This window comes from Xyrauchen texanus, chromosome 41 (assembly GCF_025860055.1).
Source record: "Xyrauchen texanus isolate HMW12.3.18 chromosome 41, RBS_HiC_50CHRs, whole genome shotgun sequence".
In the NCBI taxonomy this organism is placed as follows: Eukaryota; Metazoa; Chordata; class Actinopteri; order Cypriniformes; family Catostomidae; genus Xyrauchen; species Xyrauchen texanus.
The window spans coordinates 14,561,397-14,588,962 of record NC_068316.1 but is presented as its reverse complement, the minus strand read 5'-3'; the positions used below and the strand labels follow the sequence as shown (position 1 = coordinate 14,588,962).

General features: G+C 38.4%; 3 protein-coding genes and 1 pseudogene across 5 annotated transcripts in view; 2 read left to right on the top strand and 2 right to left on the bottom strand.

Annotated features, from left to right (window-relative positions):
* Nucleotides 1–89: 89 nt before the first annotated feature.
* On the top strand, nt 90–3,490 carry sat1b (spermidine/spermine N1-acetyltransferase 1b). Its single transcript, XM_052113935.1, has 6 exons — nt 90–307; nt 633–684; nt 768–851; nt 2,727–2,828; nt 2,914–2,954; nt 3,222–3,490. The coding sequence occupies exons 1-6, from the start codon at nt 242–244 to the stop codon at nt 3,390–3,392; spliced, it is 516 nt and encodes a 171-aa protein (XP_051969895.1). The 5' UTR covers nt 90–241; the 3' UTR covers nt 3,393–3,490.
* Nucleotides 3,491–3,666: 176 nt separating this feature from the next.
* apoob (apolipoprotein O, b) lies at nt 3,667–7,698 on the bottom strand. The gene is made up of 9 exons (XM_052113934.1): nt 7,570–7,698; nt 6,592–6,690; nt 6,372–6,491; nt 6,162–6,194; nt 5,976–6,030; nt 5,302–5,397; nt 5,080–5,171; nt 4,504–4,588; nt 3,667–4,268 (listed from the first exon to the last, which is right to left on the bottom strand). Exons 1-9 carry the CDS (start codon nt 7,594–7,596, stop codon nt 4,219–4,221), a joined length of 657 nt encoding a protein of 218 aa, XP_051969894.1. The 5' UTR covers nt 7,597–7,698; the 3' UTR covers nt 3,667–4,218.
* A 1,420-nt stretch (nt 7,699–9,118) lies between these two features.
* Nucleotides 9,119–15,856, bottom strand: LOC127634134 (uncharacterized; annotated as a pseudogene).
* Nucleotides 15,857–16,181: 325 nt separating this feature from the next.
* Nucleotides 16,182–27,566, top strand: part of ropn1l (rhophilin associated tail protein 1-like) — a 25,160-nt gene continuing 13,775 nt past the window's right edge. Inside the window, exons 1-6 of one of the 3 annotated variants that reach the window (XM_052113482.1) lie at nt 16,182–17,314; nt 17,722–17,891; nt 18,039–18,162; nt 18,239–18,400; nt 19,222–19,397; nt 24,700–26,122. In XM_052113482.1, coding sequence (XP_051969442.1) covers nt 17,761–17,891; nt 18,039–18,162; nt 18,239–18,400; nt 19,222–19,397; nt 24,700–24,757 — 651 coding nt within the window. In that variant the 5' untranslated portion in view covers nt 16,182–17,314; nt 17,722–17,760 and the 3' untranslated portion in view covers nt 24,758–26,122. Of the gene's footprint in view, nt 17,892–18,038; nt 18,163–18,238; nt 18,401–19,221; nt 19,398–24,699; nt 26,123–27,566 lie in introns of those variants that run through there. The other 2 variants (XM_052113481.1, XM_052113483.1) reach the window with 2 other exon arrangements.

Sequence of the window (27,566 nt, the reverse complement as noted above, 5' to 3'; positions counted from 1 at the left end):
CCTGTTAGAACGATAACTAAACCCCTCCCGCACCGGCGAAGACATGCCCGAGTTGATAAACAAAAGACATTTACTAAAGCCGTGTGAAGACAGCCGGGTCAGCTGCTGCATGCGATTCCCAGACAGGAGAATCCAAGACTGACAGTAGGGGGTAATATTCTGGGAAGTGAATGAATAAACGCCTTTTGCTTCACTTCAAATATAGAGGACTGAGAAAAGGGAAAAAGAGCAAGAGAAGAAAATGTCCAAGTTTAATTTGCGTAAAGCGGAGCCACAAGACGTGCCTGACATATTGCGACTTATTAAGGTATATTTGTTTAACACTAGTACCTGACAAACCAAATGCACATATTTGAATTCACTGCTTAGGGTGCCAAAGTACAGTATGTCGGCGAGACTTGTGAACTGTACATACATATGCATTAAAAGCATCTCTATGGGGGTACTTACTCAAGTACCTTTATTAAACACCAAGTAAAGATGACTGATGTTAAAATATAATCTCATGACATTATTGGAGTATGTGGGTTGTTTTCTTTGCATGAAAACAAATCCCAGGCCCACCCCGTTTAGAAATTTCTTCACTCTTGCAACAGAAGCATATTTTTTTTCAACTCCACATTTTTGTTTAGGAACTTGCTAAGTATGAGGAAATGGAAGACCAAGTTATATTAACTGAGAAAGGTAAATTGTTTGGTACATTTTATACGTCAAATGTACAATCTAATCAATAGTTGCTCAGCAAGTGGGTTTTGTGTTTACTGTAGATCTGCTCGAGGACGGATTTGGAGACCAGCCGTTTTACCACTGTATGGTCGCGGAGGTGCCAGCTGAGCACCATAAACTCGAAGGTAAAAACATCAAGAAGACCATAACGTTTTGGGGCTTTAAGGATGGCAAGCCGAATTGACTTATAATCATTCACAGGATATAAATAATTGAAATCAACAACACAATTTTCACTAGTTAGAAAGCCAATTCTTGATAACAGGAATGTAATTACTTCTAGTGTCAATGCCAATTCTTGATTTCAGTAATTACTTTTGCACTAGTAAAAACATTCATTCTTCATGTAAAAAATTATGTCACCTCTCGCATAAATACATATTCTGGATATCAAAAATGGAATTTCAGCTAGTAAAAACTTTAATACTCGATATCTGTAATTTCACAAATTGTTTTATCTAGTAGTAATTACATTACTGATATCAAGTGTTTTCACATGTATAATTAAACTGGTGGCCAGAAATTTTGCTCTTATGGAATGAAATTGGTACTTTTATTCACCAAAGTGGCATTCAACTGATCACAATGTATAGTCAGGACATAAATAATGTGAAGAATTACTATATACAAAAAAAAAAAAAACAATGTTCAAAACTTTCAAAGAGTTCTCATCCAAAAATCCTCCATGTGCAGCAGTGACAGCTGATTTGTAGTTGATTCGGCAAAGCACAGGTAGACCTGTTTGCTTCCTGAGAATCCTCCCACTGCCCGCTCTGGTATTCTCTGACGGGAGCCCCCCCTTGAGACAGATGCGCTGGTACACAGCTGGCCCTGGGGGCTGCACAAATACGAGTTCCCCCAGTGAGCCTACTTGCACAGACTCTGTGCAAGTTTATGGAGGACGAGGAACAAGTCACCCTCGTGGCGCCGTACTGGCACACCCAGACTTGGTTCTTGGACCTCACGCTCCTCGCAACAGCACCTCCCTGGGAAATTCACCTGAGGGTGGACCTCCTCTCTCAGGGGCGGGGCACCATCTGGCACCCGCGCCCAGACATCTGGAACCTCCATGTCTGGTCCCTGGATGGGACGTAGAAGACTTAAGTGGTCTACCAGCCGCAATGGTAAACACAATCACCCAGGCCAGGGCTCTCTCCACAAGGCAGCTGTATGCCCCGAAGTGGCATGTGTTTGCGAGTTGGTGTTCTTCCCGAGGCGAAGATCCCCATAGATGCGCAGTCGGGTCAGTGCTTTCCTTCCTGCAGGAGAAGTTGAAGTAGCTGCTATAGTGGCACATCACAACGCAGTGGAAGGTAAGTCTCTTGGAAAGCACAACTTGATCATCAGGTTCCTGAGAGGCGCCAGGATGTTGAACCCTCCTAGGCCATGCCTCTTTCCCTCATGGGACCTCTCCTTGGACCTTCTGGGCCTTCAGAGAGCCCCATCCGAGCCCCTCGAGTCAGTCGAGTTGAAGGCAGTCTCGTTGAAGACTACCCTCCTGACCACGCTCACTTCCATTAAGAGGGTCGAGGAACTGCAGGCGTTTGGTCCGGATGACTCTTAACACAATCCTGAGACCCCAACCGAGCTATGTGCCCAAGGTTCCCACGACCCTCTTCAGGGATCAGGTGGTGAGCCTTTATGTGCTGCCCCGGGAGAAGGCAGACCCAGCCTTGTCGTAGCTGTATCTGGTGCGTGCTTTGCACATCTACTTGGACCGTACGCAGAGCTTTAGGTGCTCTGATCAGCTCTTTGTCTGCTTTGGCGGACAGCGGAAAGGGAACGCTGTCTCCAAACAGAGGCTTGCCCACTGGATCGTGGATGCCATCACTTTGGATGAATAAAAGTAAATTAGGCGTGCCATAGATTCTTACAAAGGTCACCACAAAAATGTGTAATAGCACTCTAACCTGGATTATTTTTTTTTAAATACCTTTAACATTTCAGCACAAGAACATTCAATTAGAGAAATTGTGTATGACACAAGTGTTTATTTATAGGTTATGCTGTCATTGGATTTGCCATGTACTACTACACCTATGACCCTTGGATTGGCAAGCTGCTTTACCTTGAAGATTTTTATGTGATGAAAGAGTACAGAGGTATGTGCCTGGGGTGTCTTTAAGGTGTCCCTTATGAAACTAGCCATTCCTTGAATTCCATTGACTAGTTTCATATGCCACTTAGGTTTTGGAATTGGGTCAAAAATTCTGAAAACCCTCAGTAATGTAAGTAAATATCACTTTTACTCAGTATCAGTAGCATGTTACAGTTTGCATGATTAAATGTGTAAAAAAAAAAGAAAGTAATACAACAATAATTTTAAAAAAGTTTATCTTTTCAAACACAAAAGTGACCACAGAAATGTAAGAGTTTTGTATTGCATGTAAGTTGTTGTTGTCGCAGCACTATGCATAGGTTACCAGCCAGAGTTATGCATTATTAAATGTATAGACAAAATAAATAATATTAAACATTTATGCTTCTTCCTACAGACAGCAGTGAAGAGTCGTTGCAGCAGCATGCATTTCATTGTGGCAGAGTCAAACAAGGCATCCATAGAATTCTACATGCACCGCGGGGCTTCTGATCTCTCACTGCAGCAGGGGTGGCGACTTTTCAGGATTAATAAGGAGAATCTTCTGAAAATATCTGATGAAGAGTGAGCTGGCCCAAAGTTCCAGTGTTTTAAGATAGACTTTGTATAGTTCACACCCATATGTCAGGTCAATCACTTTAATTATTTTTGTATAGTCTGTGGGCATTAATTATATAAACAGGCAACAACCACTTACTCTTTTTGAGATTAAGATAAAGTATTCATTACTCATTGAGGAAGGTTGTTGCTGCTTTTATTCTTGCTTCTCAATAGTCTTTTATTTGTTTTCAATTTTGTGTATTAAAAATCTACAAAAGTTAATTTTTTATTGTAACATTTATTGTGCACTATAAATGAGAAGAAATGGGTTTTATAACTCATGGGGGTCATGGAGTGTGCTGTACTTTGCAGAATGCCCCTTTGTGAATGTCCACACTAGGCCGTGTTAATGTAACATGGGACGGACTCTTGTCGATGCGATTTTTGAAATTGATTATAAAAACATATAAGTTTAAAATTTCAAGAGAAAACAAAGCCAGCACTTGTACTGAAAACTGGAATGCAATCAGACCCATATGTGAGACCAATGTCCTAAAAGTCACAAAATGTTGTTTGGAAAATAAGGCAAACGAAACGGCTAAAGTTTCAGATTGAAGTCAGGTAGTTGCTCGTCTTTTAAAGTTGGTCCAAATAATTGGGTACTGTACACAACATTACATATACCTGCATTTAATGAATGTATTACACATACTACATATACAAAAACAAGATATTATTAACTTAATGTTGGTCACTAATGTTAAATATACAGTAAATATTATTATTAAGTAGCTGTAGCAAATACCAATGGGCATTTATAAGTGAACAGAATCCAGGTTCAGACCAGTGACTCCTTACTGCTTTGTCTCAACTTTTGACTGTCTGTTTTCTGTGCCTTCTGAACCTGTAAACAAAGAATGATAGGGTACATAAAAGCTAAGTGTTTATTACACAAATTCTGGGGTGCTAATAAATCTAAATATATGAACAAAAATAATCAGGTCACACTTCCAACTGACTGACTAAATTATTGGAATTATCCTCCAGGTCACCATATAATGTGTGATAATATTTTAGTCAATTGGACCAAAAGTCTATAGACTGAATATATGCCAGGTGCCAGATTTCTCCTCACTTACCTTTGGATGATGACTTTCCTCTCAGCAGCTCCTCCAGCACAACTCGTCCTTCTGAACTCCGGGAATGTATGTAGTCTTTTGCGAACTGTTAAATAAAAACAAAAACATCCATGTTAAAAATCACACAGTTACTGCAATATGACTCATAAGTTGACAAAAAAAATTAATTATCTGGTTTAATCATCTTAAATAAAACAACAAACCATACCGTATAAAGCAATACAATATTAAACTCTTTTATAGTATATTTAAATTTGTTTTCTGGGCTTTTCCAGTGAGACAAGGATTAGTCTATTATTCACTTGAATCAACTTTTCATGGAGTTTATCCATGGAAAAATTCTCAAAATATCCCTCTACTTGATAGTTTTACACTTAATTGAAGCCACACAGGAAGAAAAGAGGAAGGAACACTGACTGAACACAATTCACAGACTGAACTTCCTCTAGACAACTTTTGTTCATATCCGTGATAGTCTAATTGCCTCACGGTTGTTTATTGCTAGTTCCATTGGAAGGCCTGCCAAGAAACAGCAATAGACTCTGCCCGTCTGATTATAAAAAACTGTAAACTTGCCCTGGCAACAGAGGCGGCATGCTGTGGGTAGAACACAGAGGCACTCAGAGCCATTAGCCCAGTGGGGAAGATCAGCCTTCTCACTGTGCTGCCTGTTGAGAAATAAAAACACAAGAAGAACCAAATCACCTGTTTATCATAACAACATTGATCAGATGTAAGAGATCAAAATACTTTTTCTGACCAAACCAAACCCAAAATGAATGATAAAAAGAATTTGACCTTTCGCAAGATAAAGTCCCAGAATTCCAGAGAAGCCTACAACACCCATACTGGGGTAGAACTCAGATGGAGGGTCATTTAAAAACTCATGTATATCTGAGAAAAGAAGAGATGCATACATTAGTCTTTTGTAAATCCACACAAACACTTAGATACCGTACACTCACTGAGCACTTTATAACGTGCCCAAATAAAGTTCCCAATGTGGTCTTCTGCTGTTGTACCCGATATGCCTCAAGGTTTGATGTGTTGCACATTCTGAGATGCTATTTTGTGAGTGGTTATCGGAGTTACCATTCTCCGTTGAACTCTCTCATCAACAAGGTGTTTCCATCTGCAGAACTGCTACTCACTGGATGATTTTCAGTTTTTGGCACTATTCTGAGTAAACTCTAGAGACTGTTGTGTTTAAAAATCCCAGGAGATCAGCAGTTACAGAAATACTCAAACCAGCCCATCTGGCACCAATAATCTTGCCACAGTTGAGATAATTTTTTTTGGCTAATCTGATGGTTGATGTAAACATTAAATGAAGCTCCTGACCCGTATCTGAATGATTTTATGCATTGCACTGCTGCCACACGATTGGCTGATTAGATAGTCGCACGAATAAGTAGGTATACAGGTGTTCCAATTAAAGTGTTCAGTAAGTGTGTGTGTGTTTGTGTCCTTACCCCTTACAATCTTTTGGGTGGTATTCACACCAGGCTCAACAGTCTTGTAGTAAGACTATGATTGAAAGAGAACATTTTTGCATTAGGACAGGAGATAATTGATGAATTCAGAAATAATTAATCACAACCATATCTTGTGAGCATAATGACATCTTGAAATGGCTAAAAATGAACAACAACACGTACCTGTACTTTCTCAATGGCAAACTGTGTCTTTTCCTGAAGGTTGAGAAGACAATACGTAACATAATGAGAATTAAATAGCAAACTGAGATACACAGATTTATATCAGTTTTATTGAGTCTATCTGCACGGAGTTATGTAAGATCTGTTTAATGAATTTTCCTATATTGAAGTTCACACTTTCAGTTTGGCAGCATGAGAGGGTGATTATACCTGACACCATGACATATAAGGTTCTGCTGTCTTTCTCAGAGATGACACACCCTGCTCAACATGGCCAACCTCAGGCTCCGCATACTTATGCTGAGACTCAGGTGTGTTATACAGCGAGAGCTAAAAAACAATAAGGTATTGAAAAACTCTCAATGTCAGGCAGATTGCCTCATTCTATCCCACACCACCACAAAATATCCCTGTAGTGCACAGGAAGTACCTCATCAGTCATTAGGGTGGTGCTATTTTGTTTGGCCTTGCTTGCAGCAAAAACAGTGGCAGACATCAGGCCAAGGGCTCCAGGCACAGGCAGCACAAACTGAGAAAGGAAGAGCAGAGAAAAGGACATGAAATTGATTTAGATCCAATGTGTCATTATCACTGACCATCAACTAATGTGTTAGTGTGCGAGTGCACTCAGAGCGGTCAAATACACTTAGCCAAAATGTCAGTCTTGGCAAGGTATTAATGTAATAACAATCAGTTATGTCTAAATTGTGAATGAACAGTAGGACAAAAAAGCGAGTTTGTATCAAAACATTGGACTTGTGTACATGTATAAACACAGCCCAACAGATTTGCCGCTTTATAGTATGTCGTTAATATTCTCTTGGTATATTACTTATCATTCATGCAGGAATACTTATTAATATAAAACCTATTAATAAGTATTGTTGAATGAATCAGAAGTAATACATTACTCCTCCACACCTAGCCTATAGTAAACTGTTCACAAATTGTGATGCAGTCAATAACGTCTTATTTAACAATGGCCATCCCCCACACAAAACAGGTAGAACACAGAGTTAGAGACACACAGTGTAGAATTTCAAAAATGTACAATTCTTCACACCCCACCCCGGACCTCATAATTTTCAAACCCTGGTTACGGCCCTGCTTGCTAGCATTTCAAGCATAACAAAATCCGATTAATTAAATAACAGAATTATGCAATAATTGTAGAAAAAATATTTGGAACACATTCTGTCAAAATAAATGCGGTTAAATATAAACAAGGCATTACAAAAACACTGGGTCAACAAGCTCCGGTTAGCTCAGCTCACTGCACCACTATGAGCATCTCAAAAGCTATCCTAAGGCTAAACGTTAACGTCATAATCAAAAAAATAAAAATAAATAGAATCAAGAGAAATAAAACATTAATGCAAAAACATGCAATGAAAACATGTATTTTCACCTTGGCTCTTTTTACAACATTTGACATGTCCAGTTTCAATCTGCTACGGCAAGTCTGTGAGGACAAACGGCTCAGTGACGTGTAAATATTTCGAAACGTTTTAAAATGATTTTTGATCACTATTCTCTCTCTCTCTCTCTCTCTCTCTCTCTCTCTCTCTCTCTCTCTCTCTCTCTCTCTCTCTCTCTCTATTTAATTTTCATTTTGAAATAACTTTATTAGCATGATTGTGTTTACATACAATATTGCCAATGCATTAATACACAAAATAGATAATGACAAGACAAAAATAATCATAAAAAAGTAACAAATAACAATAAAAATAGAATTAAAATAAGGTGCCAGGTAATTAATAAAATAAAACTATAATAACAATATACAGTATACAATATAAAATAAAATGAGCATAAGCAAATACTGTGACTGAAGCACATTTAGGCAGATTAGTTTCTGAGAATATACACTTCAGAGATTAATTTTGCTGCAACTGATGTATGATTGTCCTCCTCCAGTAACTGTTTCTATTTTTGATCTGTTTCTGCTGAACTGGAAAACTGTGGCATGAGGTTTGAGTGTTTGTCAAAGTATTTCTCACAGTGAAGGAGAAAGTGTGTCTCCATCTCGACCTCACTTGTGTCACAGTGAGCACAGACTCACTGTTCCTTTGGAAACCATGTTTGTCTGTGTCTGCCTTTTTCTAAGGCCAGACTGTGATCACTGAGCCTGTATTTGGTGAGGATCCTGCTCTGTTTTGGATCTCTTAGAGTGTGGAGATATTCTGCCAGATTATACTTTATGTTTAGGGTCCAATAACTTTCCAATTAACTATGGTTTTTACTTTCATTTTCCCAATGATCCAAATATGAATTTTTGCTTTCACGCTCTCTCTCTGTCTTGTTTTTACTATTCAAAGTGTTTTACTAACATGAAATAATTGTTCAGTATTGCCAAAGCAAAAGCAAAACCTAAACATAATACAGAACATGGAACAGTCATTCTGCAGTGTGTGACTTTTGTGCCCCTTATTAACATATGTATAAGCAATTACAATTACAGAACTGCTGGTGTTAACTTAACATCAGCAGTTAATTAGGTGTTTTTAGAGGCAATCCATTTCTCTCCCACACCTATCATATAACTTCAAAAGATATGGATTTAATCACTGGAGTCGTATGGATTATTTTTATCCCACAATTTTATGCTTTTTGGACCTTCAAAGTTCAGGCCACCATTCACTTGCATTGTATGAACCTACAGAGCTGAAATATTCTTCAAAAATATTTGTGTTCAGCAGAAGAATGTTATACACATCTGGGAAGGTATGAGGGTGAGTAAATGATAAGAGAATTTTCATTTGCGGTTGAACTATCCCTTTAAAGTTGCATCCCCAAGTTTTTATTTAATAACAGATCACAGAGAACTAATTTATTTATTTATTTTTTTACTTTCTCTTTAGTAAACAAAACAAAACAGAGATCGTAATAAAAACATCAACCAAAAATGTAAGGGTTTGATATAAATAGTACTAAAAATAATACAATAACATTCATCACCAGATTGATTCAAATGTTGCTTTGCATTTATTGTTGCATATAGGGGGGAAAAAAGAACAAAACATGTTAATAAATAACTGGAGGTGGCACAATATTCCAAACTTCTCTCCCAATATCTCTGTGATGTCTTCATCTGAAAGATCTGTTGTGGTTATTGTGGCTTGCTGTTCCTCCTCTGTGGTCAAGCTGGTGACAATCAGTTTGCGGCCCATGATTGTGATTCTCCCACTGGGTAACAAGAGTGAACAGAGAGAGATTTGTAGATGCAACCCGAGCTAGCAGAACTCTGATGCTAGTCACACATGTACAGTGGGTACGGAAAGTATTCAGACCCCCTTAAATTTTTCACTCTTTGTTATATTGCAGCCATTTGCTAAAATCATTTAAGTTCATTTTTTTTCCTCATTATTGTACACACAGCACCCCATATTGACAGAAAAACACAGAATTGTTGACATTTTTGCACATTTATTAAAAAAGAAAAACTGAAATATCACATGGTCCTAAGTATTCAGACCCTTTGCTGTGACACTCATATATTTAACTCAGGTGCTGTCTATTTCTTCTGATCATCCTTGAGATGGTTCTACACCTTCAATTGAGTCAAGCTGTGTTTGATTATACTGATTGGACTTGATTAGGAAAGCCACACACCTGTCTATATAAGACCTTACAGCTCACAGTGCATGTCAGAGCAAATGAGAATCATGAGGTCAAAGGAACTGCCTGAAGAGCTCAGAGACAGAATTGTGGCAAGGCACAGATCTGGCCAAGGTTACAAAAAAATTTCTGCTGCCCTTAAGGTTCATAAGAGCACAGTGGCCTCCATAATCCTTAAATGGAAGACGTTTGGGACGACCACAACCCTTCCTAGAGCTGGCCGTCCGGCCAAACTGAGCTATCGGGGGAGAAGAGCCTTGGTGAGAGAGGTAAAGAAGAACCCAAAGATCACTGTGGCTGAGCTCCAGCGATGCAGTCGAGAGATGGGAGAAAGTTGTAGTAAGTCAACCATCACTGCAGCCATCCACCAGTCGGGGCTTTATGGCAGAGTGGCCCGACTGCTAATCTCAGCTTTCATTTCAATGAAAATAAAGTTTCCCTGAGATCTCAGGCAATACGATCCATAGCTCTGCACTTGGGGACTATCTCTATCAAGATAGAGGGGGAGCTGGAATCCAGATCCATACTCTACATCGCAGAGCCATCTGTGCCCAGCTTCACCATCATGATGAAATGGTTGAAACGAGGCCCATAAGCACCAATGAACTGACTCTATATCGAGAGAATAATCACGTCAAAGCCCAACTCAGTCCAAAAGTCTCGAAGCAGAATCATCCATGGTGCTTGACGATGATTTATTTTTTTTTCATACTAAAGTCACAATTCAAGCCTGTTATGAATAGTGGGGTTTTCAAAGGGAACAGTCACTACAGGCCCGGTTCCAGATCAAAATCACTGAGGGTGCTTCTGAAAATAGTGGGGGTGCTCTGTATAAAGTGATGTATCATAATTAAAAAAATTTAATAGATTAAATCATGTTTAAATGCTTCACAAAATACAAGGATTTTTGTGTGTTTGCTGGTATTCAAGAAAATCTTCTTGCCAATTTACAGTATTAGTCTTACATATTCAATTGAGCAGACATGTGCAATTATTTTGGTACTGGGGCCACATCAGCCGTTAAGTAGAACATGGAACAGAGAGATAAAAAGGTCTGCATAATTTTATCTTTTAAGCCCAGACATGCACTCAATGAATTTTCTTATGTGTATTCTGATGGGACCATTCTGCGATTACTAGAATTTTGCTGCTATACTTTCTATCATGTGTTAGTAAAACTAAATAAATTCTGAATACAATTATTAATTTATATTTTACCATACCTCAATGCAATGGTAATTTAGTATTAAATTTAACAATCTATATCAGGAGTTTGGTTTAAAAGTAAATTAAAATATTCGGGAAAGATATTCTAAAAGCTTAATGTTGGCAGTAAATTGGACCCATTTACTTGTTTTATTCTCAGAACATTCTCAACCTGCTTACATGCTCATGGGTCATGATGTGGGTCTTGTCAATGTTTGGCACCCAATTCAGCACACCACTGAATAAAACAGGCAGCATGACACTGCTAAATTATAACTTCCAGAGTAACATCCACATACAGGTGTGAGGGACTTCAGCATTTTACAAATAACACAAAGAATAAATATATTCCTCTCTCACTTGGTTTTATTCGCGTGTCCCCTCGCGTGACCTTTTCTCAGTAAATTGCGGTGAAAGTGTACTTGTTGGGACAGAAAGTGTGCTTGTTAAGTTTACTGTAACCAGCTGAACTAAAGTGGACAACGGCGCTCTCTTCTGGTCAAATCACGCAATTGCATTTAAAAAAAAGCTTGGCTAAGGAGAAAAAAAGAGAAGTATGTGAGAACCGTTGCATATTTAGCCTATAAAATAACAGTTATGTTAGTGAGCACACATTTATTCCAAAAGTCTAAAATATTCCAAATGAAAACTCTCAAAAATATAATATTATTTATTGATAGAAATAACTGTAGGTGGTTGTGTCCATAAAGACATAAAAACGCAACAAACATAGGTTCTGTTACCCAATTTTCAAAATATAACTAGACAGTCATGAAATTTTCCTTTCACTTCTAGAATAGAACATTCTACAGCATTTTAAACTCGTTAAAAATGTCTCTGTTACGTACACAACCTCGAAGAGAATAAGACATTGCGAAGCTACAAATAAGTGAGTGCCTTCGTACACAACCTAGTTTAAACCTCTCTAAAATAACACCAATATTCTAATATTGGATATGGTGTTTGAGCCCCGCCTGTTTTGGCGTGAAACTGTCCGCTATAAAAACAGGTGCACAGACACCATTTCCTCAGAATTTCTGACTGAGAACAAGGTGCGCATCGCTCGAGTTGTAGTACAGCTAACATTCGCAATGTCTTGTTCCCTTCGTCTCAGGGAACCGAGGTAACATACGTAATCGAGACATTACCTTACGACTCAGTACACTTGACATTGCATAGCTACGCATATGGGAAACAGAATCCCATCACGCTGCACCACACTACATAATTTCCCAGAGTGGATACATGGCGCAGCAGTCTTGTGGGACAGCGACAAACATGAGTATGCCGCAACGAGTGATCCTCCTGTTGGCCAGGAGAAGAGAACTCATAACAAACTGTATGAATTAACTCCATATAAACCCAGTAGGAAAGGGAGTTTATTTAGTGCTTGCAACTTTATGGTAAATTATAATGGCCTGACTGCAGGTGGTTGTGCAAATGATGGGGAGCCCATACTTAAAGGGAATATGTGTGTGTCTATATATATATATATATATATCAGTGGCGGCTGCTGGTCTTTCAAAGAGGGGAAGCTCATTTTCGGCCTACATTATAAACTTATTTACCCTATTTTTTGCACTAAATCAATCTTAGGTGTTGATCTGCCCTGCTGTTTAATTCTAATTTTTTCCTCGTAAGGAAGACTTTCAAATGGCTTCGCCAAAATCAGGTTGACAATATTAGCACCGTCTGCCATCGTGCGCAGTTTCACCCGTCACGACGCTAGCCTAGCCTACTGTATGAATGAATGAACGAACGAACGAACGAACGAACGCTCTAAAACAAAATATATTAAACTTGGTAAAACTGAAACAAGGAATGTGGTGTATAATTGTGTGAAATGTATTATGCAAATTGACTAGCAATTTCGCCAAACAAATATAAAGAAATAGGTTGCAGCAGTTTGTCTTTCGACTACACTTGAGAAATCCGCGATGGGTCTGAGCGCGAAATAGCTTCAGTGACTTCTTATAGTACAGAGTCGCTGTCAATCAAAAGGAGATGCATTCTTTCGACAGATCCTCCAATCATCACGCGGAAGCCCGGAGTCCGGGCCAGCCCACTCCTCATTCACCCCCAGAGACGCTGAGCGTCCGTGGGCGGGACATAATCGCAGCATTTATCCAATGACCGTCTATTTTCGGAGCACTGAAAAAACTGTTCAGAGCAGCCACATTGAAGTCAATGGACGCTCGGCTTCAACAGGGAAATGCACTGACGCTACGGGAATGTATGAGAAGTAAATCGAGTCAGCCGACCTGCTATATGTAATGTAGCTGATTCTGAACGAACTCGTCTTCGAGATGAACGTGTTCTAACGCATTTTTAGTCAATAAATTGTTTACACAATAGTACATATTTGACCATTATTTTTTTGACATTATAGGGGAAGCTGAGCTTCCCTTGCAGTCTTAAAGAAATTCCCACTGATATATATATATATATATATATTTGGCTAATAAATAGCAAGTCCCCTAAACAGAGGACTTGTGAAAAAAGAGACATTACATCTAGGTTGTCCTTGCGAATGTGTTTTGAGAGGACCATCCTGCTGCAAAACATATGTCTTGTAAAGGACACACCATTAGTCCATGCCCATGAAGAGGCCATGCCTCTAGTTGAGTGTGCTTTAAGACCAATTGGGCAAGACTTACCCTGCGACTCATAAGCTAGGGTAATTGTATCGACAACCCAGTGAGAGAGCCTTTGCTTGGAGATGGACATTCCCTTTGTGCATCCTCCATAGCATAGAAAGAGCTGATCAGACAGTCTGAACAGCAAGTGTGCTCAAGATATGCATGTAGTGCCCGCACAGTGCATAACAATGCAATGATTGTTCCTCATCTGAATTAAATGGAGGAGGGAAGAAGGCCTGAAGGTGAACCACATGTGCTTTGAAGGATGTGGTTAGGACCTTGGGTACATAGCCTTTCCTGTGTTTGACAGTGGCTCATGAAAGTTGGGCCAAACTCCAGACATGTATTGTTGACTAATAGTGAATACAGACCTGTTTTACTGAGGCCAGAGCCAGTAGTAGTGCGGTCTTAACAGAGAGCATGCGCAGTTCAACAGAGTCCAAAGGCTCGAAGAGGGGCCCTGCGAGGGCATTTAGGACTAAAGTTAAGTCCCAAGTTGGGACTATAGCCGGCCGAGGTGGGTTTAATCATCTTGCTCCTTTAAGGAACTTTATGATTAAATCAATCTTGCCTATAGAGGCACCAGCTTCATGTGCGTGATATGCAGATATAGTTGCCACATACACTTTGAATGTTGATGGGGTCCTGTGTCTAATCGTTCTTGAAGAAATATTAGAATTTCATGTATGGGGCAGTTTATTGGGTCCTTGCCATGTAAGAGACACCAATCAGTGAACACCTTCCATTTTAGTACGTAGAGGCGTCTCATGGAAGGTGCTCTAGCTTGTAAAATGATGTTCATGACTGAATGCGTCCGTTCTGGTGTGTGTAGTGTGCCCCGTTCAGGAGCCACACATGCAGGTTCCACAGCTGTGGCTGGGGATGCCAGGTTGTGCTTCCAACCAAAGAGGAGATCCCTCCTCAGTGGTATTTCCCATGGTGAGCAAGCTGTACAGCGTCTCCATAATTTTCGGAAACCATGGCTGGTTGGGCCATTTCAGCGCAACTAATAGAACCGTTTCCTTGTCCTCTCGGACTTTACATATGACAGAATGAATAAGGCATACCAGGGGAAACATATATTTGCATTTTGCCAGCCATTTATGTGCCATTACATCCATTCCCAGCGGGGCTTGGGACTTTGAATAACAGAGGGGACAGTGGGCATTCTCCACTGAGGCAAACAGATTGATTACTGCTTTGCCGAATATTTCCCAAATCCTCAGTACAGTTTGAGGATGAAGTCTCCATTTGCCCATTTTCACTCCTTAGTGTGACAGTAGGCCCACACCGTAATTCAGGCGGCCTGGGTCATATGTCACTCTCAGGGAGAGATGATGCTCGCTCCATAGGAGGAGGCGACATGCCAGTCTCAACCGTGGCAGTGATTGAATTCCGCCTTGGCTGTTTATATATGACACAACTGTCAAGTTGTCTGAGCAAACCAGGACATGACAGCTCGCTATTTCTGACTGAAAGCCTTTAAGGCTAGAATTAAAGCCGATAGCCCTAAGTGGTTGATGTGCCACGCCCTCCTTGCACCTGTCCCGCTGAAATTGCAACAAAGGCTGTATTCTTTTTTGCACTTATTGCATTTTTTAATTTCATTTATTTGATTGCAAGACACAGAAACAACATTTTGAAGAATATTGTGAATGACAATATTCCTTTACCGACAAACAATAGTGGGGAAATGGGGAATAGTGTTTTGTGTCTCCAATAGAGCCTTTTTTGGAGCAGACCCGGAGAGAAGCGCGGGCCCTGCTTTCTGCTTCAAAGGGTTGCGCCCATCAGGAGTGCTTTTGCTGCACATGCTGATACGCAGGTGCCGGTGAGGCAGTAGGTGTGGGGCTTTTAGTCGGACGCTGGCTCGAAACAAAGCGAGTGCGAACCGGCTGTGATATACTCCGTTTGGGCATAAAGTGTCTCATAGCATGTAACTGCTGCTGAATCGTAATGTAACGCTCAGCAAACTTATTCACAGAGTCACCAAAAAGGCCGGATGGAGACACTGGAGCATCCAAAAGAGTGGCTTTTTCCTTATCACTCATTTCTGTGAGGGTCAGCCATAAACGTCGATCCAGAACTGCCAATGGCCTGCGCAGTGACTTTCATGGTATACAGTGCTAAATCTGTAGCGATGCGGAGCTCTTTGAATATCTCTGGATCGAAGCTGTGCTCATCCATTTGCCTGAGGAGCTTGGCTTGAAATTCCTGGAGCAGCGCCATTGTGTGGAATGCTGATCCAGCTTGTTCTGATGCGGAGGGCTTCTAAAAAATGATGATCGCTGTCTTGAAGGAAGAAATTCTGAGGAAATGGTGTCTGTGCACCTGTTTTTATAGCGGACAGTCGGGGCACAAACACCATAGCCAATATTAGAATATTGGTGTTATTGTAGATCGGTTTCTACTAGGTTGTGTATGAAGGCACTCCCATATGCGTAACTACACAATGTCAAGTGTACTGAGTAGAAGGGAACTTTAGTTTTAAGCCCTCAGTGGTACGAGCTTTTTTGGAGCGCGCACCTCCTTCGTCATTTGGACGGGGGCGGGGCTAGGGGGGAAACAGACTTCGACAAAACACCGGGACCGAGAGGAGAACGTCGTCGGACAAGGACCCGAAAAGCCGGAGCGTGCTAAATATCTTTGAACATCCATTGTTTTACTATATAGTTTTACAAAGTAGCTGCTTTCCAAATATTTCCTGACACATATGGAGCACTCAAGTCAAGAGGAAAAGGGAGGTCTAAAGTGTCAACAACCTCAAGCAAAATTTTGGTTCGCATATGCTGTAAACTCGGATCCGAAGTTCAAGTGTCGTGCTCACGGCGAAACCTTCTCATCTCATCTTAACTGGTTGCAATGTTTACAGTAGACAATTTAAAGCAGATATAGTGAATGGAAGAAGAGAATGTACCGTTACAAATGTAAACAGAAAAGGATAGTAAGGGGCCGTTCATACCGAACACGTTATACGTTACAAGACGCAGCGCAACGAATGAAACAGAACGCAGGTGTCTTGACATATTTTTTTAAATCTAAAAACGTGGAGCTCTAGCGCAAGTTTAAAAAATAGCGCGGACGATGGGAGAATTTAAGACTCCCAACTATTGTAGAAAGGAAGTCCCGCCTTACATGTAAAAGAACCACTCACCTTTTAGATACATCCATCGCCTGTCAATCAACTCGAGAACGCGCATGTGCATTAGATATACACGCTTTTTAAAAAAAATTATAAAGCATTTTAAAGCATAATCTAAGGTAAAGAAGCACAAATTATGATACCAGTGTTGTCAGATTTGACAGTTGATTGTAAATATGTTCTTTGATCGTAATCTTGACCGTAATTTCCACATTCAAGTAGATTGGAGCTGCACTTCCATGACTGGAAATAGCTTCCCTGGTGCGTTCCAAAAATGGCCGCTAGTGGACTGATTTGCTAGAAAATCTTTATTTAGCCCAGCCTTTAGTTACCACCCCCATGGTTGCTTTGACCAATCAGTTGTCTGAGGCCTGTTTGGTTTCTAGGTGACGTCTACAAACAAACATTGCTGTGAAAAAAGGTGCAAGTCGTTTTTTCCTCATGAGAAGAAAAACTATTTCGACGCAAAGGTCCGACTTTTGCTTATATTGTATTTATTAAGAGGATCTGAACCACAATTCTGTATTTTAAATTATCTTAAAGTGGTATGTCATTTTTATGTCAGTATTAAGTTATCTTGAAATTAATTTTCTAGTCATACAAGTGTGTAGTTAGTTCGTAAAAAGGAAAGGATGCTGATAGTTTACTCTGTAACACTACAAGTTTTTCACATTATTTAACAAACTAACAATGAACAATACTTTTGCAGCATTAAAAATTAAAATGTTTATTTGTTAACATTAATGCACTAACTAACATAAACAATGAACAATTTTATTTTTATTAACATGAATAAATTATGTAAAAATTATATTGTTCATTGTTAGTTCATTATACTTAATTCATTAACTAATGTTAATGTATGAAACCTTATTGTAGTGTTACCTTGCTGTTTTACCTTCATAAATGCCTGGTATTTATTTTAACTGCCTAAAACTAATTTCCATGCTAGGATTCCTCTTGTCAGTAGTTCAAAGCACAAACCAAAGTAATGCCGCCTCCTGAAACAATGTACTGCGCCCAGCAGATCAACATTCCCCCAGAGCTGCCTGATATTTTAAAGCAGTTCACAAAAGCTGCAATCAGGACACAACCATGTGATGTGCTTGAATGGGCAACCGAGTAAGTGTGGCGCTTTGTTTACTCATTCATTTGTCCTGACAGTTGATTTTTATGTTTAAGTAGCAATATTATGTTTCATGTATAACATTTTCAGCTAATGTATGTTTTATAATACAATGCAAATATGATATAAAATGTCTCCTTCAGATATTTTTCAGCACTGTCAAAAGGTGAGGCTCTACCAGTCAAAGAGAGGCTCGAAATGCCAATGGCAACTCAGAAAACTGACACAGGACTTACGCCAGGCCTTCTGAAGATCCTTCATCAACAGGTAAGATTCAGTATCACATAGGATGCTGTAACATTTATGCATCTGTTTTTTTTAATGAGCTTTCTGTCTTCTTTAGCTTGCACATAAAGAAATCTTTACAAAAGAAGAGCTTCTTCAGAAGTGGAAAGGTCTGTGTTTGCCTATTGAACAGCTGGACACAATCCTTGCCGTTGGTAACTTCGATGAAAATTTCGATTGGATGCAGTTTCTTGCCTTGGGATGCAGTGCTTTGGGTGGGGTGAGTGGCCATATCTAATGATAAATAAAACAATACATTAATGAAATGATGTGGTGATGGCTTTGATGTAGATGAATGTAGATGTAATAAGTAGAGGTATGTCTTATGTAATCTTGCTGACTGACTCTGGATGGCAGTGTTGCATTTTAAATCCTTTTATTGTTCATTTGAGCAGGGACAATTGACTTATTATTAAATTATAAAAAAATAATTAATGAATATACTAGACTAATATATTGGCCAGACTGATTAATTGGTTGGTACTTGGCAATTAGCCGCTAACACAATTGGTCATTCCGCCAGTTACAAAATTGCTGACATCTCAGTGAAAGTATAATGCAAAAAAGAAAACAAAAAAGTGTGTGTGAAAATGTACAGTACTGAGTGAAAGTTGTATACAGTATTAAATAGTTTTATAGACTATAGCCCACTGAAGCCACACTTAAAAATGCATCAGTGTCATTGCATTTGATATGATCATGTTAAACAAAGTGTTTTTTATATAAAAAGGGGCACCTGTGTAAACCTGATGGTAATATATTCTCTAGAAATGAACTTGTGGGTTAAGTAATTACAAAAATGTTTTAGAGAAGTGAAGTTAGTTCTGAGAAAAGGTCTGCATCATTTGTTTTCAGATTTAAACTTGTTTAATATTTTGTTATCTAATGCAATGATATTCATACATCTTAATTGTTTACATTTTGTACATGTAAAATAAGTAAAGAGATGCAGCGATAGTCCAAATTCATTCAAAGTAAGCTAATTGTTAGGGGAAAAAATGTATCTTTGAAAGAGCGCCCACCATACTACTGTTTCCACAGACCATCAAGAGTGCTTTGAAACATGCCTGTGAGATACTTACAGAGGAGCACGAAGGTGATGCAGCCCAGATTCCTTTTGACACATTTCGGAGTCTGTACACATACCTTGCCCATCTGGATGGAGAAATTCCTAAAGAACAGACTGACAGCTTCCTGCTCAATCTACAGGAGATTGCGTGAGTACACAGATACACACACATACAGGGTTGGGGAGTAACGAAATACATGTAACAGGATTACATATTTAAAATTGTTAGTAATCAGAATACAGTTACATTAAAAAAGTATTTTGATTACTGAAGAGATTACTTTGCATTTTGTTTGCAAATTAACTTTGCAATCATCCTACCCGTGGAGCATTTGAACATCGGTGAAACACTTTCTTGTCATGTTACATTCATACTAGCAGACAGAGGGCACTCTCACACTGTTATGAGTGAAAAGCTGGCTGTGACATCATTGAAGAACTTTCCCTTTGAGAGCCTCATTGAGAATCCACATATGATCAGAAGAAAATTTAATTGTGTACACTTTGTGTGGTTTAAGTGTAATTGTCATGTGAACATTTTGCTTTATGCTAAGCTAAAATGCTATTTCTAGCTCCATAACATGCACATGTTACCAGCCACAATTAATTTAAAAATATTTTTTTTTATCAATAAAATCCACGTTTAATCATTTATATATATTTTTTCTCTAGTAAGACCTTTTATATTAGGGCCAAGATATACTGCAAAAATAATATTCTTGATGATAATTTATGAATTGTTTTCTTGTAAAAAAATATCTAAAATGTTTTTAAATGCTTAAAACAAGATACATTTTCTTTGTATAAGATATTTGGGCTTTTTTCAGAAAATGTTTGTTTAATATAAGTGTATTTTGTCTTGCTGTACTGGCAGATGTTTTTTTTTTAACTTGTTATTAACTTTTTTTATAGCCAAATCAAGTAAAAAAATCTGACAGTGCTGAAGTAATTCAAAGTATTTAGATTATGTTAATGACCTTATTAGTAATCTAATCAAATACGTTGCAAATTACTTTTTATAGCATGTGTTCTGTAATCTGTAGTGGAATACATTTTAAAAGTACCCCTCCCAAACCTGCACACATTTAATAATTTATAGCAATTTACTGTAAACTTAAAACAATTTTAAACCATGAATATTTGTTTCTATCAGTGTTTTACGTATTCTCAGGAAAAACCAAAACGGTATGATTAAAGTGAACAATTTCTGCAGAGACAAAAAATATGCTCAATCATTCTGACAGCACATAGTTTGTGAGGAGTTGAGGAATGTGAAGAGCATTGATTAACTGAAGGGTAAAGGGTAAGGAATTTCGTTCCTGCTTTATTTCGGTTGCCAGAAAGGTATTTTAGGAGGACAAGTGATAAGGAATTAAATTAATAGCTTTGACATTGAAGCTTGAAGCTCTTTCAGGTCTTATTTGTTAGGATTTACATATTTGAAATTACAACCTTCTGTATTTGTCTCTCATTTGTAAAAAGCAAAAAACTGTTTTATGTTTCAAAACTACTCTAAAAAATTATTGAAAAGGTAAATATTTAATATGACTTAAATCATCACATGAAGCCATAAGGCAATGTAGATTTCAAATAGCATAAAACAGCTGGATAAAGTTGCATTTTCAGACAGAAAACAAAACCATTGTCTTGACTCATGATTTGAAGGTACAATCTTTGATAGCTGAAACATTACCAGGAATTTGCTGTGCATGTGTGAGCATTTGGGTCCTGTGGGTTAGGTTTTGTTACTGCACGTTAATGACTGATTTTTGTTGTCACACTTTAAAAGCCTACCAACTGCAACTGCATTTTTCAGTTCTGTTTTAAGAAACGTGATTTAATCCGTAGCATTCATATTTTAGCGTAACATTTTGTAAGACAAGGGAAAATAGCGTTTATATAAAGATGTTAAATAGGAAAGCTGTAGTGAAGTTTTCTCAATTCAAATGAGAAATTAACAAAAGGCTGTTCATAGTAATGAGACCCAGTGTAAATGTGTAGCTTTCTTGCCTTCATTGGATGCTATGTTGCTTTTAAGAGTTGATGGCAGGAAATTAACTCTGCATTCAAATGATTTTCTATAAAGTGAAAGACATGAATAGTGCTGTCATAATCAGCAATTATTTAATGACCTTGAATACGGTCATAGCGAATTCTCCTGGTGTAGTATGTGGAAGGCCGTTTTCGTTCAATAGCCTATACTTAATATTGCATCTCATTAACGGTGTCCCACATTACTGTGTATTTAAATGCTGCCTGCTTTATGACACCACATGGTGTACTGTACATCAAACTCTTTGTAAATATACAGTTGAAGTCAGAAGTTTACATACACCTTAGCCAAATACATTTAAACAGTCATTTTTTTTTTTTTTCACAATTCCTGACATTTAATTGTAGTAAACATTCCCTGTCTTAGTTCAGTTAGGATCACTACTTTATTTTAAGAATGTTAAATGTAATGTGGACCTGGGTAGATCAGCAATTAAAGATGCTGACTACCACACCTTGAGTCGCAAGTTTGAATTCAGGGGCGTGCTGAGTGTCTCCAGTCAGGCATCCTAAGCAACCAATTGGCCCGGTTGCTAGGGTGGGTAGAGTCATGTTGGGTTAACCTCCTCGTGATCGCTATAATGTGGTTCTTGATCTCGGTGGGGTGGAGGGCAAAAAAAAATAATATATGAAATGACAGAATAATAGTAGAGAATGATTTATTTCAGCTTTTATACTTTTATCACATTCCCAGTGTGTCAGAAGTTTACATATACTTTGTTAGTATTTTGTTGCATTGCCTTTAAATTGTTTAACTTGGGTCAAACATTTTGGGTAGCCTTCCACAAGCTTCTCACAATAAGTTGCTGGAATTTTGGCCCATTCCACCAGACTGAATTGGTGTAACCGAGTCAGGTTTGTTGGCCTCCTTACTTGCACACGCTTTTTCAGTTCTGCCGGATTGATGTCATGGCTTTGTGATGGCCACTCCAATACCATGACTTTGTTGTACTTAAGCCATTTTGCCACATCTTTGGAGGTATGCATGGGGTCATTTTATATTTGAAAGACCCATTTGCGACCAGGCTTTAACTTCCTGGCTGATGTCTTGAGATGTTGCTTCAATATATCCACATAATTTTCCTTCATATTGATGCCATCTATTCTGTGAAGTGCACCAGTCCCTCCTGCAGCAAAGCACGTCCACAACATGATAATGCCACCTCCATGCTTCACAGTTAGGATGGTGTTCTTCAGCTTGCAAGCCTCACCTTTTTTCCTCCAAACATAACGATGATCATTATGGCCAAACAGTAACATTTTGTTTAATTAGACCAGAGGACATTTCTCCAAAACTAATATATTTGTCCCCATGTGCACTTGCAAACTATAATCTGGCTTTTTTATGGTTGTTGCTGAGCAGCATTTTAGGTTATGTCAATACAGGGATGGTTTTACTGTGGATATAGATACTTATATACCTGTTTCCTCCAGCATTTTCACAAAGTCCTTTGCTGTTGTTCTAGGACTGATTTGCTCTTTTTTGCACCAAGCTACGTTCATCTCTAGGAGACAGAATGCATCTCCTTCCTGAGCGGTATGATGGCTGCATGCCATGGTGTTTATATTTGCATACTATTGTTTGCTTAGTGTATGTAAAGTTCTGACCCACTAGAATTGTGATATAGTCAGAAACAATTTGTCTGTAAACAATTGTTGAAAACATTACTTGTGTCATGCACAAAGTAGATGTTCTAAAGAACTTGCCAAAACTGTGGTTTGCTGATATTAAGTCTGTGTAGGGGTGAAAAAAATTAGTTTTAACGACTTCAACCTAAGTGTACGTGAACATCTGACTTCATCTGTACAAATTCTTAAGTAGAACATTAATTTAGTCTATTTAATTACCACCCAGACAACACATCAGAAGGTACTTTGCAGTCCTGCTTTGAAGGCTTAAACAAAAGTAACTAATTGACCCTATTTTAATCAAGCTGTTATTATAGTCTAATTTTTAAGCTCCTTTTACACTTCTAATAATTAATTTGAATGGGCATCACTAGTCGTTATGCAAATTTCACCTTCTAAACCATGCAACCAAATAAAACACTGATGAGCCAAAACATTATGAAGTGAATAACGTTGATCATCTCCTAACAAGGCCACATGTCAAGGCCTTGGTAGATTAGATGGTAAGCTAACAATCAGTTCTCATAGTCAACATGTTGAATGCGGGAGAAATGGGCAGGAGTAAAGACAGTTGTCCGAGGAGGAACAAACCGGCAACAGGGTGTTGGGAGCCCAAGGCTCATTGATGCATGAGGGCAACAAAGGCTATCCTGTCTGGTCCAAACCGACAGAAGGTCTACTGTGGGCCAAGTTAAAGAAAATTGTAATGATGGTTATGGGAGGAATGTGTTACAACACACAGTGCATTGCATCCTGTTGCGTATGAGGCTGCATAGCTGCAGACTGGTCAGAGTGTCCATGATGAAAGCACCTACAATGGGTACGTGAGCATCTAAACTGGACCTTGGAGGAGTGGAAGAAGGTCACCTGGTCCGATTAGTCCAATTTTCTTTATCATTATCACATGGAAGGCCGTTTACATGTGCTCCATTTACCTAGGGAAGTGATGGCACCAGGGTGCAATGTGGGAATACAAAAAGCAAGTGGAGGGAGTGTGATGCTCTGGTCTGGCCATTCATGTGGACATTCATTTGATACGTGCCAACTACCTAAACATCTTTACAGACAAGGAACACCCCTTCATAGCAATGGTATTCCCTGATGGCAGTGACCTCTTTCAGCAGAATAATGCACCCTGCACACATTGTTCGGGAATGGTTTGAGGAACACAATGAAGAGTTCAAGGTGTTGCCCTGGCCTCCAAATTCCCCAGATCTCAATTTGAATGTGCATCTGTGGGATGAGCTGGACCAACAAGTTCGATCCATGGCAGCTCCACCTCGCAACTTACCGGAATTGAAGGATCTGCTGCTAATGATCTGCTGGTGCCAGATACCAAAGGACACCTTCAGGGGTCTTGTAGAGGCCATGCCTCTGCAAGTTGGTGCTGTTTTGACAGCACGTGGAGGTGGATGACCAACAACAGATTAGGCAGGTGGTCATAATGTTTTGGCTCATCTTTGTATATGTCACAGTTCTTACAGTGCATTAACTATATAAAGGACTAAAGTGCCTATAATGTAATTTGGTAATTGTTAATGATAATATTGATAATAATAATAATTTAAACTCTTAAGCTAGTAAAAATGAAAGAAAGATTATGTGAGAAAGAGGATGTTAGTAAGCAAATAAGTGGGAACAAACAAACAACATATTCTATTTCACAAGATCCAAACTTGGATGCAGCACTCTCTTGTCATGCTGAGGAAACATGATTAGACATGACATTTATTTAAATGTATTTTCTACTTTGTTTTTCCTGCTTTCAGAGAACACCATGGTGGAATGGTGCAACCTTCACATTTTACAAGCCTCTGCAGCATGTAGAATTCCAGAACAGATGATCCTCATATGCAGACTTAATGTTCTTGTAGATACCTACAACACTACAGAACATGCCCAAAACATTATATATGGATCAGAGTTACTGTGTTTGCTGTATTTTGTTGTTATTTTTATGTAAATGTATTTTTAACCTAAATAAATCCTTAAAATCTAGTTGGCCTGGAATTATATAACAAAAGTAAAAGCTAAAGCCTAAATAGAGCCACTACAATTTTAGGTGTTTGTAATATGAGTTTGATTTGCATGAAAATTTTGTTTTGCTTTCAGTTTTGATTGTGAATCACAGATGTCCCATTGTGTTTGAGTATTTTAAACCTAAGCCATTATCCACTGTGGTTGGTACATGTGTCTCCACATCAAAATGCGTTGTGACCAAATTTATGCTTATATCTTTAAAAAAAAAAGAGGCATACCACACATACACATTCACACACACTGGTGGACTTTCCATTGAATTCTGTTGTTTTTATACATGAAAGTCAATATGGGCCTCATTCATTCATCACAATTTCATAAATATACAAAATAATTGGGAGTAATTTCCAAGTAAAATGGAGCTTCCCGAGAACTTTCCGCTGGATTTACGAACGCTTCATATTCCCCAGATTTGTTAGTAAAACTTGTGTATGTTATTGAATTCCAAACATTTGTGAATAGAGCATGCATGCATGTTTGCAATTATCATAATCCACACCCATGAAAATGCCACATAAGGAAAGCTTCAGACTCACTAGTAAATGAGAATAGGAAGCTTTTAACATACACTGATCATCCACAATATTAAAACTGCCTGGCTTATATTGTGTAGGTCCCCATTGTGCCACCAAAATAGAGACTGTTTTGTGGAAATCCCAGGAGATCAGCAGTTACAGAAATACTCAAACCATCTGGCACCAACGATCATGCCACACTCTCTAATGGTTGATGTGAACATTAACTGAAGCTCATTTTGTGGCTGGTATGCAAACAGTAATAAAAGATTTTTATGGAGTGCATGCATGATATTGATATTATTGATTTTCCAAAATATTGGAATTTACAGTCATCTTTGCTTTCATCAGAGGTTATTTTTTTAACTAAGCAGTCCAAGAGGTCAATAAAAATGGTTTGACATGAAGCTTTAGTGTAAAAAAAAAGTCTGTTCATGTTTCTTCCTTCTCACCACCTTCCCTGCTTCGGTTGAGCTCATCTCCATCGTCATTGGAGAAACTTCTCGAGTATCATCCAACTGTACAGTGATACTTCCCTTGCAACAGGAACAGTCATCAAAGAATTGATAGAATGCCTAAAGATGGTGTAAGATATCATAGATTTAAAATCTGTATGAATGTGTGCAGGATTTTTCTTTTTTCCACCCCATTGTTTTGTTTACGCACCGATCTGCAATGTGTTTATAAAGGTTTTACCACTGACAATACATCAACTGAACGCTGTTTACCGATACCTATTAAATCTGAATAATAGAGTTTATATAAAATAAAAACATGTCCAGCCAGTCACGTTAGAGGGCATTATTTTATTTTAATCGTATTTTATTCGAGAAAACCAAACGCACATCCATGTCAAGAACTTCTGCTGAAAATAAGGGGAGTTGGGGAAAAAATAAGCTATACTTTAAAAAAAAATTAATAAATGCAAGCAGCAAAGAAACGTTTCTATCTAAAACCTTTTTTCTTATTTGTTATTTTTAAGGTTAATTTCACTCATTTAATTATTAATTATTTGTTCATTACTTATATCAAAATGTAATCATGGCAGTATGTCTGAAAGAAATAACAAATTTGGATGTCTTACACACGATTAACTTTTTTGGCTGGTCCACATTTCATGTTTTACTAACCTTGTGGGGACATTTTTAGGCAAAACCTGAAACACAAATTTGCACATAAACTCTGTTTACATCAAAAACAGTGACATAAAACTAAAACGCATTAGTGTCTTGTTTTGTACCACACATTTGTTTAGCAAATTCTGTTGTGACCAGGTTTATTACTTAAATTATGTCATATCTTTCCCAATATAGAGGCATATCCATCTCGCACACACAAAAACAAACGTGCACACATCTGTTTACAGAAAACAGTGACAGGATTTAAATCACATTATGGTCCTTGTTTTGTACTGCACATTTGTTTTGCAGTGTGGAGAAGCAGTGCTTCTGGCACATTATTGGGCAACAGTCATACAGTTGGTCTGATTATTAACCTTTTAGAGGAATGGAAATAGGCTATGGCCTAATTTGGAACCAAAAGGATGAACTCTATCTTTGCAGACCAGCTAATGAGGGTCATTCTCCATATTTTCACTATAGAATTAACTGATTGACCCCTTAGTAATCAAGCTAATTTTATTTTTAAATTTCTTTTTAGAAAATGATGATAAAGTCCCATCAGCAAAATGGATGTTGTTTCCTACAGTAATATATATATATATATATATATATATATATATATTGCACATGTAGGAATAGATTCCAGATTAACTTTTACTCAGCATGGCGCTCTCCTCTCTCGATTGGCTCTCTAGGGATTCATCAACCTAAGCAGCCAAGAGTGCTGAGCTAATGTAAGTGTCTAAGCCAAAGTAGCTAAGGAGCAGCATGGCTTCTGCATTTTCAGAGAGTCTCCAAAGCGACTCAAAGTCTGTTCTCCTTTATCATATCTTACTAAAAACTCACACCTTCAGTTAGCCTCAGTCTTGCAAGACAAAATAACCTTTAGGACCACCCCTACAGAGCCATAAAAGCCAAAGTCATAAAAGCCTGCCATGGTCACTGGAATATCCTAGTCCA

Coding starts and splice junctions, on each gene's coding strand:
- sat1b (XM_052113935.1), top strand. CDS start 242: ATGTCCAAGTTTAATTTGCGTAAAGCGGAGCCACAAGACGTGCCTGAC. Junction 308..632: donor ACATATTGCGACTTATTAAG/GTATATTTGTTT, acceptor ATTTTTGTTTAG/GAACTTGCTAAGTATGAGGA. Junction 2,955..3,221: donor TTCTGAAAACCCTCAGTAAT/GTAAGTAAATAT, acceptor TTCTTCCTACAG/ACAGCAGTGAAGAGTCGTTG.
- apoob (XM_052113934.1), bottom strand. CDS start 7,596: ATGTCAAATGTTGTAAAAAGAGCCAAG. Junction 6,031..6,161: donor TTGCCATTGAGAAAGTACAG/GTACGTGTTGTT, acceptor TTTCAATCATAG/TCTTACTACAAGACTGTTGA. Junction 4,589..5,079: donor ATGCCGCCTCTGTTGCCAGG/GCAAGTTTACAG, acceptor TTTATTTAACAG/TTCGCAAAAGACTACATACA.